At 37.0% G+C, this 13,287-nt stretch overlaps 1 protein-coding gene across 4 annotated transcripts in view; it reads right to left on the bottom strand.

Moving 5' to 3' along the window:
• GRM1 (glutamate metabotropic receptor 1) overlaps positions 1-13,287 on the bottom strand; it is a 183,348-nt gene that overhangs the window by 137,209 nt on the left and 32,852 nt on the right. For all 4 annotated transcript variants that reach the window (XM_021527014.4, XM_021527017.4, XM_085575362.1 and 1 more), the window contains exon 3: positions 8,294-8,543. In XM_021527014.4, the coding sequence (XP_021382689.2) occupies positions 8,294-8,543 (250 nt within the window). The remainder of the gene's footprint in view (positions 1-8,293; positions 8,544-13,287) is intronic.

Here is a 13,287-nt window from a genome sequence, read left to right as displayed (position 1 = left end):
TATAGCAGAACAGGCTGGTGGTGCTGAAAAGGCAATAGCGAAACATGAAAGAGCCAGCTTTGACTTTGTGAAACAAACTGTTGACATCACTGGGTCCTAAAGCCCTACTATGCCTTAGAAACTGAAAGGATTTTTCTTGACTGAAAAATTCAGCAGAAAACCAAGAGACTAGAATCTATCAACATGGGATGGTTGTCTTTAGTCCACTTTAATCTCTGCTTGAGACATTATGTATTTGGCTGCCAGATTAATACACTTGCGCAACCTAAAATTTTCACAGTGCATGTTCATGCAGATGCTTCAAGGCTAGCTTCCCTTCAGATTAATTCATCTCCTCAGACTGCTGAAAGTTGTGCACATTTTGCAGCTTTGGAAATGTACCAGAGCTCTCCAGCAAAGGCCATTAGGTTAAGGGCATTTTTAAAGGGAAGGAAAAAATTAATGAAAAACAGGCAGTATATAAAAATATACAGTTTCTCCACAGCCTCATACCCTGCTCTTTATTTTACCTTCTCTGCTTAATGAGCCAAAGGTTTAAACAAGCACTAAGTTTCTGCACTGAAAGTGCAGCCAACTGATTATTCACAGAAGCTCTAAAGCTTTTCATTCCCTCCTTTCCAGGATGCAGGAGAAAGGTGCTTAAATTGCAACATAAATTATTTTCCCCTTGGTGTGCTTGTGCCTGTCAAAATAAGTGTTGTTTGTATGGGTACAGCTCAGGCAATTATCATCTTCAGTCAATAATTTAACCTTATAATCAACGTTTTTCTAATGATCCAAAGACTGGAACTATCGCTAAGAGTTGACTAGATATATTTCAATATTACAAGAGGAAAACTTATTTTTATACCAAAACATGTCAGGAAACCAAAAAAAATATTCTTAAATAATAATTCCTAATAATTATTATGATTATTCCAGGTAAGATTAATCTCCAATTTTGGTTTTTCCCCTTAGAAAAAGTGATTAATTTTCTGCTTAGAATTAAGAAAATAAACCTTACAAAAAAATTATAGAGTTCTATATTTTGAGTGAGGATTTTACTCATTTTTTTTACCAGAACTTCTTTAAGTTTCATTTCTAGTTGCACACTAAAAGGAACTGAAAGTAAGCTATAGAGATTTGAAAGGTCACAGTATTAGGGTCTTATTTCAACTGTTCTGAGAAAAACTTTGCTTTGGTTCCTAACCATTTATAAAGAACCTCAGCCTCACAGAGACATACCTGACAAAGTCTGGCCCTACATAAATTATGCAAAGACCCTTGAAATACGATTCATTCACATAAAAGTACAACATCATTTTCCAGGTGAGCAGCAGCCATCCAGCTCCTAGTTTCTGCAGGGGCATGATAAAACCTATACTGCCTAATAAATAATCCATTAAGACACAGCACTACTTAATAACTAAATTATCCCACATCCATATTAGTTCATAGACAACAAGCAGATCTTGAACTTTTTGCATATTTTCAGGGTTGGAAAACTTAATAGAAAATTTAAAGGTAAATTATTTCTGTCAAGGCTGGTCCTTCCTTGCATACACTTGGACATTACTAGCTTAGATAACTCTTCCTGCAGAACCTATGCCAAGACAATTTAAAAACACTAAACCAAGTCTTAGCTTTCCATTGCTAAGTAAGAAGCATCAATTGCACTAGAATCCCAGAAGTTTTAAGAAATATAGAATTGTGAGGGGTTTTTCCCCACAAGTTTTACCATCATAATGTTCAAGCATAACATTTGGTAATTTTATTAGAACACTTAGTTGTATGCTTTTGTTTCCTCTCCTATTCCAGTGACTTAAGCAAGTAAAAGATAGAATTCCTTTGCTTTGATAATCAATTGCATTGCATATTCAGAAGCAAAAAAAAAACACTAGTCCTTTACTTTCATTTATGGAAAAAGTACATTAACATTAAACACCGTATATTGCTTTAAAACACATTTTCACATCCTGTTTGTCAAGCCAGCAAGCGTTCATATCACTTTAAAAAACTGAGTAAATATTTATTAAAACATCTTAACTTATAAATTGGAATTTTAATAATCACTTACAAAAGCACCAGTATCTCACCTACAACTTCTGTACATTTCATCTTCATTTAAAGTACTGAGCACATACACATAAATAGCTAAGGATTAATACACACTTTTAAAACTAATTCTGGATGCCCCATATGAAAGAGATTTAATTACATGCAAAACCTAGTTTAACTCATAACACATAGAAGTGAAAAGACAAAACACCCCCATATATAAAAAATTGCCCACTGCAATACATAAATCCCACTTGCCATAAAAAATACATATCTTTCTTGTATTTTCTTGTCTCTGTAAAAGTGAGTATTGCTTTTTTTATTAAGACTAAATGCAGTTCTACTCAAGTATACTGCTATTTAATTGGCACTTCATATGCAATTGTCTTTTAACATGGATTGATGTTACTGTAGGCTAGAGAGTAAACAAAATGTGCTTGCTCAATCTTCTTGCATCATGTAATTCTGTTTTCATTGACATAGATGACAAATTCTTGTCATAGTAAACGGGTGATAGACTGCAACAACCATGAATAACGTATAAAATTTTCTAAGGACATGGCCTAATGTTTCAGACTTGAAAGTTAGCAGTAGATCCCATTAAAAACCTTGATAATATCCAGAAAATGGTCTGATGTTTTCAGGTGGGACTATCTTAATTGACAATACAAATACCAATCCAAAGATCAACTTCAGCTAGACTCTGAAAGCATTTTAAAAATGAGAATTACTTATTTTAGCATTTCACAGAATCTACCTCAATTTTAATCCAGGAATTTTAATCCAAACCCAGCTAAACTTCTGATTATGTCTAAACACTTATTTAAACACATTTAAAGTGTTGTTGACTCTTCCATTAACTTGGAGTGTCAACAACAGAAACATTAATAGTAGTCATTCTAAACACCTTTGATCATGGAGGTACTAGGAAGGAAAAACAACCCTCTTTCTGGAGTAAAATGCATGGAAAGTAAACCTTTGGGTCTCAAATTACTATTTTTCTTTTTATTTTCAGCATGTCAATTGTCTCATCATCTCTACTTTCTACTTTCAAACCACCAAGATTTACCACCCAGACTGCCCTCTCAAAGAACAGCACATGGAATATGAATGGTTTGGGTTCAATCTTATGCATTGGGCAGTGCTGGATTACTACCACTTTTCTTAACACACTCCCATTCAAAGAAAGTTGGTATAAAACAGTATAGTGAGCAACATTCTACCATATTTGCTATTTTTGCCAGTTTTATAAGGACCAAAGCTATCCTAGATAATCTGTGCTAGAACAAGGCAAGTTTTTTTCCCCCATTGACAACATACTGTTGGTTCTTACCGATTTCTTTGTACTCTACTTAAGTACTTAAAAATAGCAATTTTTTTCTTAATGGAATTAGACACATTGGCCCTGCAAAAGATTTCAGCTGCTTTGGGAGAACGTGGACATTTGTTATTCATTTTTCATAAATATGGGCAGCCTATGTGATGAGGACATGGTGCATTGCAGAGCAGAGTACAGCATCTTTCAGCTAGTCAAATTTAAAAGAACAGTCATATCCTCTGATGGTCATCTCCCTTATGAAGAATATTCCATCACCATAAAATATTCTCAGGCACTTGATAAGTAATGCATGAGCCACTGGCACCAGGGACTCATCAGGGAGCAAGAAGCAGGCAGTCTTTTTAGCCACATATGTGAGGTGGTATTTGTGATACTCTTGCGTTATTTGTGATGTCAGAACTGAATGAAAGAAAAGTACATAACGTCATGCTCTTGGCAGTGCAAGCTATATCATCTGTAACCTTGGTCAGCAGCCAAATGCTCAGCCAGCCACTTGCCAGCTACCCTACTGAAAAGAACAAAGGTAGAAAACAGGGGAAAAAAAAAAAAATCTCACAAGTTAAAATGCAGAAATGGATGTTACCATTACAGGCAAGACACTCAACCTGGGGCAAATTAAAATAATTTCTTGCCAATTAAAGTAGATTCAAACAGAGAAACTTCTGTCATTTCCTTCTCCTGCTTCCTTTCCTAGAAGAAAGGCCAGCTTCCTGACCAGATTTTTCCTCCTCCCTCACTAAATTATGTTATGGACCCATCAATCTCTGCCACCAGTTTTTGACAGCTGAGATGATTATTGTGCATAGGGTTTGGGTGCCTGCCTTAGCCATGGTGTCCTCAAGTGCAGAGACCCTTCTTCCTCCGCTGCAGAGCTGAAAACATGCTAAGGAACTGATGGGTCTGTTTAGGGTAGGCAAAGCATTCCTCTGTCAAATGCTGTACCAACTCAGCGGGATTATATGTGTGTTCTCACATAAAATCCCAGGCCTTGGAAGGGATAACTGCCCTAGGTGTCTGCCAAAATCCTCCCACACACCCTGCTGCCCAGCGATGACCACATCAGGTCACATTTCTCTGTCAACTCACCAAGTTGTTTACTCTTGCACTTGGATGCAATCAAGTTGCACCTATCCAGAAATATCAGATAATAGGACCAAACAGTTTACAATGATAATGCCTTGTCAATATTTTAGAAAGTGTGAATTTAAATGCCAAAACCATTATTTATATTGGCTTTTGAAGGGGAACAGTCAGAAAAAATGCTACCACAGTATGTACTCTGAAAGCTCCATCATCCTATGCTAAATGAGTTTTATTAGAAACATAGAAAGAATTGCAGATTTGCCCTTCAAAATAGTGTGACAGTAGAGAATCCAACCATACCCTAACTGCTAAGCATTCAAACTTTGAGAGATTGCTCTACTGACACTCAAAATTTATAGTTCTACAACAGCCCATAAGCAACATTAAAGGAGGTTGTAAAGCACTAGAAAGCCTACAGAAGTAAAGCAGTACCTGTCCTTTACAAAAGACTGTACTGAAAAACAGTATGTGCACTAATAAAACCCTTCCTTTGTAAAGTTCCTCATACTTTTACACAACCCATTGAGTGTAGGAGTTTGAAAACAAATTGTGAAAGAGCATTTTAATTTCCAACTATTAATCTAAAAATTTCTCTTCTCCAATGACCTTAGAGCATCTCTTAAAACTGGTTATTTCATTTGTTTTTCATTACCCATACAGATGCTGAAAAGTCAGACACCTTTTCTTGCATGATCTCAGGGGACATATATGAAATTCTTCAATCTCACAAAATTCTCACAAAATCTAATTGATGCTTATTAAGTAATATAAAACCCAGCGGCCTGCATAAACATGATTAGACACAAGGTTGAGCATCTTCCTACGTAATCTCTTCGCATCAAAACTAATTTCTGCTAAAAGAGCTATCAACTGAATTCCCTTAAAAGTACTGTTATATTTTTAGCAACATTTTTGCCTTTGCTCACTCCAAGTCTAATATTTTTTTATACAAAAAGCCACGACCAAGTTTTGTCTTCTTTCCCTTTCATTATCAGTCCCTTTTAAAATTTGTCATTATTTAATAATTTAATACATTTTCTCACTCATTCTCTGCTACCTTTCAACACTATCGATTTCAGAATACCTGCCATTCTGCCTCAGGCAGGCCTGTAACCTCATCTATTGTACTGTTTTAATTCCAGCTCCCTCCAGATTCAGAGAGAGGAACTCCCTTCTCACTAAAATAACAGACTCCCACTTCCAGTAGTAAGGGAGACTGAATTTAGGATTAAACAGAAGTCAAATTTAGTTCCCAGCTCTCTTTCTGATAGCATGAATTTAGTTAAGCTAAGCTGTTCATTTCTACTTTGACAAATAGCAATATTGAAGAGGTAGCAGGAAGAGAACTGTTTAGCCAGGTGTTCCTTTGCAAAGTCTCCCTCTTTACAGTGAGTCAGAGCAGAGTATGGGTTTGACAAAATGTAGGTGATAATAAACTTGTGGGTAAACTAAAGGCTTTGTTTAGTTTACTATTGAAAAAAAATCTTGATTTCACATTCACTCCCACTTCTCTCAATTAAAAGAATGTCCTTAAAAAACTCTTAATTTTTTGCTTAGCTGGGTACTTGAATGAAAAATACTGAATAGCACATCAAAGTAATGTTAATGTGTGCCTTGGTTCCTCTTTGTATATAGATGACCAAATTCACAGCACTGCAGTTCCACTGCAACTTACTTATTCACAAGTTTGCTAATTTGCCATTTTTTATAATCACTTAATTAGGACAATTCAAAGAAAGTTTCTTTTCTTTTAGCTCTGCAAGCACATAAGAACATGTGCAAGCCCTATAATACTTTTTATTTCAACCAGCTGTCATGCATAATCCAGACTATGCAAAGCAATAACCAGTCTGTTTTACAATTGACAGAACCCACTTGGCCCTAAAAAGGAGTCTCCCATACCCAACTACAAGCACAAAGGAAGACTAGGCAAAAATCTACCTCAAAAATACATAGTGACTTCCAAAGAAATTACATTATTCAATTTAATAGGTGGCTATTTCTGACAAAAAGCTCAGAACTACACTGTTGGACAAATTCTAAGAAAAACAACTGAAATTTATGGACCAGTGTTATGTTTGATAAGGGCTCAAAGTCAAAATTTAAAGCTTAGATATTCCACCTATCCAAGGAGTAGGGGATTGAGTGGTCTAATAGGAAACTAAGGTTTGTGGCTTAATGTAGGAGGTTTAATTTATTTGGTTCTCAGTATGATGAGCATCAAGAGGGAGCACCAAAATCAGTGAACAATGAGACACTGCTACAGTGACAATACATGAAGAACAGCATTGCCCAAAGCTTCAGGGTATTTGCTAAAAGACTGGGAATGATGTCACTGAGACTAATTTTATTATATTCAGTTTCTTCTATTCACTGAAAATCCATACATAAAATATGTCACCCCCATTATTCATTTCAACTGATGCAAACTAAATGATGCACTTTAACCACACATGCACAATCTGAAACACACCACTTTCAATACAGCCTTACTCTTTGCTTCATTTTAGTGCTGGCAGTTGTCCAAGTGTGTTATATCTTATCTTCACAACCTTTTGGAGATACTCTAGAACCTCTGCTTCAAATAGATAGCAAACAAGGACTGGCACAAAAAATTGATGAGAATGCCTTAATGCTTTCAGTTTATTCTTTAGGCCAGAGTAGGGATCTGACTTGTGGAAATCATAACTGTGGGTTTTGAGAAGCAACACAGTCAGGGGAAGTCAATACCACAGCACAGAGCAAAAGGACACAAATACAGACACAAAGGCTTTGGGGGAAAAGTGGGACAAAAAGAAGATTGATAAGATCAGATGACAGCAGAAGCTAAGCAGGCATGGAAACAACTGACAAAGGTCTTGAAGGAATTAATTTAAACATTCCTTCAAGGAATTTTAAAAGTACAAATAAAGAAACTGAGTAAATAGAAGGATTAAAGCAGACATTATCAATCCAACACAGAAGACAGAAAATATCCATCCTCATAATTTGAGAAATGTTCATCAAAACAGAAAAATGGACAAAGACATGGTAGAAATCAAGGTGAAAGTCAAAGAAGCCTCAAAATAAGAATTATCACAAAATTTGAATTGTGGATAAAGTATGTGATAGAACTAAATTTACCATATTTCAGTGAATACCTACAAAGATAAACTCTAGTAGAGCAAAGCAACCATTCTCACTTTGATAAAACCAGACTTTTTCTGTCCAACACACATCTATCTGCACTGTTACTCTGGTGATATAAAAACACACATACATACATACTCATTTAACCATCATCGACTCTGATGATTTATAAACCAAACCAACCTGCATAATATCAGTGCCTCAGCTTTCAACAGCAAAGATCACAAAGTGTGCAACTGAGAATGCAAGGTTTTAATCATAAGGCTGGAAAAAATTCCAGTAATCAAAAACACTTGGTAATTGGAGTTTCAAATCATGAAAGGTCATCCTTATGCAAACATAAAATTTCATCATGTGTCACAGATCACATACTGAAACCAGAATTCTTCACTCCCTACTTCAGGTCTAAAACTCTGTCCATGGAACATTCCTCTAGAGCGTGAAAAAGCACAAAAACAATAATGTCATATATCCATATAAGAGTTAGTAATTAACATTTAGTTCAGCAAAAACTATTTCCACTGATCAAGTTGGCATACATCTTCATCTCTCCTTCCTGAGAATCTACTCTACCATCTTGCCACTTCTTTTCATGCTGCACACAATTAAATATGGAAATCACCAGCTGCACAGCTCTGAAATCAAAGGCCTGCCTAGAGGATGAGAGGGAGAGGAAAGGCAGAGAAAGCACGCTCAGAGCCGTACCTTCCAATTAGCAGGAACTCCCCGAGCACTCCCAGGCGCCGCATGGCGATGAGGATGCCCCTGACAGTCATTCCCTCACAGAAGCACACCACCACTCTGGCCTTGGGTAACCTCTCTCGCAGCTTGCGGAGCAGGCGGTCAAAGCTCTTCTCACCAGCATTGCTATAGATCTTGTCAGAGTGAGCAATGCAGAGACCCTCTTGGGCAGCCAACTCTTTGAAGGCTTCCATTCCACTTTCCCCATAATTTCCTGTAAAAAAAAAAAAAATGTATATATTACATCATGCGTTTAACCAATTGAACTGTGATGGGAAAGTGATAGCTTCCCCCTCCAAAATCAAGCAACATTAGCAGAAGGAAGAGTAAAATAGATCCATCAAAGTGAACATGCTCAGAGTTCAGTGAAGCAACAGGATATCCATGTATTAGTAGGTCTTAACTGAACTGGTGGCTGCAAGTTTCTTTTCTTATGCTGACTTAAAAATGGATAGTAAAGGGGATATTAAACAAGGAATGGTTAGGTAGAAAAGGGAACAGATCAGACAGTAAGAGTGAAGTTTTATAAACATTTCTACAGCAAAACCCACAGCCGAGCTAATACAGGAAAAAAGGATTTAATTCCAAACTGTCTGTATAACATGCAGTCTATGTTGACAAAAGTGAATGAAAGATGGATGCACATTTAAAACACACTGATCTGGTAACATTTTCAAAGTCACACTAATTTGACTAAGCAATGTTCATGACAGCTAAATTTTAGGCTTCATGATGTCTCTCATAGAATAGGAGACTTTCTAACTGAAAGAACTTCAGAAATAACCCTTTGCAAGGCAATTATTTGAACAGTGTGGTCCAAACTATAGATAAAAACTGATTCTCAAATTCACTTCTATTATACATTCAGCAAGCCAAAACAACAGTTTTACAAAACTCAGGGTGCCTTCTGCTATGGAAACAGGTGAAACCCCAAGTTTTCTTAGAATATTTTATGCCTGACATGAGTACAGAAGTTATGATGAACACCCATCACATAAGAGGAACAGATGGATTTAAAAGAACCCATATCTATTAACAGTAACAAGAAATGGTTCAAAAAGAGAATAATTGATTTGATGCTATCCACATCCATAATGTTTATTTCGTTTAATGAGGGAGTAAGATCAAATATGCTGATCACTTCTAGATCCAGAAGTCTAGTCTTTTCAAGCAAGATCAAAGACATTCCACTTCCCCGTTTCCAACAACAGTTTGAAACAGCAAATTGCAAAGAGGAGGACTTCTGAATAAGTCTAAGTTCCCTCACAAAAAAAATTAAAACACCTCAGAAGTATAGCTATCAGAAAGAAAATGCAGCAAGAAACAGTTCAGGCACTCTCTATAAGCCCAGTGCATATATGTGCATTTTTCCAAAAATGTGGATCATTTGCCACAGATCAACATGATGCAGACACACTAAGACTGTCATTGTCATACTAAGTTGCAGACAAACCTGACAGGTCTAGTGTCACACAAGACTGAAGATCCCCAGCCCTTTGCACTGAACTGCCCTAGTTTCTCATAAATTTGAAGTACAGCAGAATGGCCTCTTTTCTAGCCTGTGACTCAACATCATATTCAGCAATCAGGTCAATTCTGCTTTTTTTTCTGTGAGCCAGAGGTACAGCAGAGCAGCAGTCCTGCACGAGTGTGGGGAGGAGAGGAAGATCTGTGCCTGGTGGGAACTCACCACCAAGCAGCCCAATCCTACAACCCTGTACTTGGGTAAGCACTGTAGCCTTGTCATATGCTAAGAATGACCCAGGCAGAGGCATTTCCAGGTATTTATAGGCCAGGACCTGCTGTCACCAAGGGACTTATTCCAAGGCAGTACAGTTTGAGCCATGCTGCTTTGACAGCTTTCCTCAGGTCCCAGACTGAGGCTGGACAACCTCACCCCGACTTGCTACTAGCAAGAACTTTGTTCAAGAACTTTGAACTTTGTTCAAGAACTTTGAACTTTGTTCAGCAGAGACTCCTTTGAAATGAGTAGGGTTATTCTTGAAGCCTTACCTGAGGAGGGACAGGAGACTAAACTGAATCCTATTAGATGTTTAGGCAGTGTATATTAAAATACATAGCAAGTTTCTTACCCAACTTTAAGGATGGGTTTTATCATGCATCAATAAAGTACTAATTCTGCTGTAGCTCAAGTTAATGGTTGCGAGAAATGAAAAATTAAATCCATTTGGAATTATTTTTCTCAGCTTTAATTTTGATGAAATAATTATTTCAAACACAGTCAAACCCGTACTAACAGTACAACAGCCTACCAAAACATATGCGAAGAGAAAGACTGGTGTCTATAAATTCAGTAAGTATGACAGATCATTTAGAAGGCAAAAAAAGCTAATTAAGATCAAGAGCAACATGAACACAATATGGAATAGGCAAAAAAGAAGGCAGGAAACCTGAAGCTCTAAAGGAAAGATTTCCAGTCCTTATATGAAAGTAGCATAACAGCTGTCCAGTAGCAGCACAAAGAAATCTGATGTTTGACTGGAGCTTGCTCAGCTCACAAGAGTATTATGTAAAGCAGGTTTCTGCCACAGCCTGAGATGAGACTTGGTGACCCTGGAGGTTTCTCTTAAAATCTGTTTACCATGCTCCCAGAGCAAGACAACATGCTGCACATCTTCCCCCTCCAGGGAAAAAGATCAGAGAGAAAAAGAATGTGTGACATATGTTACATAGATTGTTCAATGCACTGAGCTATTGAGGTATGGACAAGGTAAGGGTATATATGGAATAGAAAACACCAATTAATTCCATGCAATAGCCAAGAACACAGCCATCTGTACCAGCTTGGTGAGTACATCCATTTCAATTCACACTCAGACAGCTGAGAGAGGAAACCTGTATTGAAAGAAATGTCTTGTGATCGTAGTCAGTGAAAACTTATATCAGGGCCCCAGGCTAAGACCTTTCTTCCTTTGAAAGAGCCATTAAATAAAAGATCTAATCTTATCTGAAACTGCCTTTTGCTGCCAGGATCAGCTGTGAAAGGTAAAATAATTATTATTGTCATTTTCTTTCTGACCTCTACCCAAAACTAGGTGAGACAGTAACATACTTTGAGCCCTACAATTGGGTCTCAAACAGCCCATGCCATTTTTAACCTTTAAGGTCTGTTCAATTTGTACCCTAATCAAAGGATACAAATTTTCCCTTATATGCTTCATTCAGAGTCTGTACAGCAGTATAAAGGTAAATTCTAAACCTATCATCACTGCAGTTTTACCAAGGGGATCTTCATAACACTTTTCTTTCAGTGCCAAAGGAAGCTTTGCTTCACCACTGAGAAAATTCAAGATAAGGCCATTTCTGAAAGCAATCTGCATATCTAAAGATACTGCTGAGAGTTCCATATAGTGGTAATTATTCTCACTCATTACACTACATGCCTTAAATATCTTAATAAAAACATTAAGATGCTGTAGTAAAAATCAGAGATGATATCTTGATCAACAGAAGACATACAAAAGGAGAAACTCACAAAAAATTCAGCCTTAAAAATTGCTCCTGTGAGCTAGTAAGTATTACGTTTGTGCCACAGCTATATTGAAATTAGCACTGTTAGGCTGTATTAACAATTTACTAGTGGAGGGAGCAGAACCCATGAGCTCCATCTAAAAGGTTTATGGTTTTTTTATTATTCCTGTTTGGCAAATTTGTCCCCATTCCCTTTCAAGAGAATAATTTGTTTGTCATTTATGAAAAGGAGAAGAAACAGCTCAGCAGTGAGGTGTTTATGAGAATCCTGGAGACCATTTTCTTAAGGGATGCATAGAATGTCTGTATGGGTCTTCCCAAGCCATGTAACAGTGTGTTGTGTTTTCAGGGGGCTTAAAAACAAAACAGTGTGTCCCACCTAATCTCTCTTTGAATGAAATCAGCCATTGATTTATTAGAGGCAATAGCATAAGGAACTATTAGTCATTCATATTTGAGCTGAACAGAACATTTCCTTGAAATATAGGCTAATCACCATTTAAAAAAAAAATCTTGAAGACCATAATGCTGAAGAGAAAGACTGAGACTGTTCTTTCTTGCTCAGATTTAAGTGTTGTTAGAAAATACCAACTACATTTTTAAGACCCATTTCGAGGAACGCCTACAAAACTGACAAAACCCTCAGCAGAAAACTCTGCCCAAAAGAATGCTCCAATGCATTTATAATGACAAAAGGTAGGGAGCAAGAGTTACTTCACCCACTTCAGGCACGAGTAATCTCTTCAGGTAAGGTCACCTGTTGCTCACTGCTAGGGGCTTATTCGCTGCATTTATTCCTCTAAATCACAGCAACCACAACCTGGATCAAAAGTGAGCCCACAAAAACTCCCGTATACCCTGCAAGCACACAACAAAGGTAATGCACCAAAAAAGAAAACCACAAACTCTAGTTTCACTGCAGGGTGCTACAGAGGCAAGTCATATTGCAAGAAAGTTCTCCTTAACAAGTGAGAAACTATTTTTTTGTCCTCTTCTCTCTTAATATTATGATCTGTTTTTTCACCTCTCCCAAACTTGTAAATACCTTGCTGGAGGTATGAAGTCTGTTTCATCGTTCATTAGTGATTCATTGCAAGACAACTCTTTTACTCAACTAATTAACTACTTTTTGCCAGAGAAAATAAGAACAAGAGGACTGCATGACAGTCCTCTTGTCCTCCTACATACCAGCAAGTAACTTTTTAAAATCTTCACTGCTGTAAAGGCAATTTGGGAAGCACAGAACAAGGACATGATCTGATTGTCAAGTTAGTCCCTGACATATTGCAATAATTTGTAAAAACTAGTGATAATATTAGCTTAAATAATAACTATACAGTTGTCAAATACAAGTCAAAAAAAGACAGGAAAGTTTTGGTCCACTGAACATTAAAAAAAAAAAAAGGCAGAAAGAGCATCAGTTTCCTCTCCTATAATACAGTATGCCTCCCTACACCACAGGAGCA

Source organism: Lonchura striata, chromosome 3 (genome assembly GCF_050655825.1).
Source record: "Lonchura striata isolate lonStrDom1 chromosome 3, ASM5065582v1, whole genome shotgun sequence".
Taxonomy (NCBI): Eukaryota; Metazoa; Chordata; class Aves; order Passeriformes; family Estrildidae; genus Lonchura; species Lonchura striata.
Note: the sequence above shows the minus strand (reverse complement) of the source record. Positions and strands in the feature narration are given on the sequence as shown.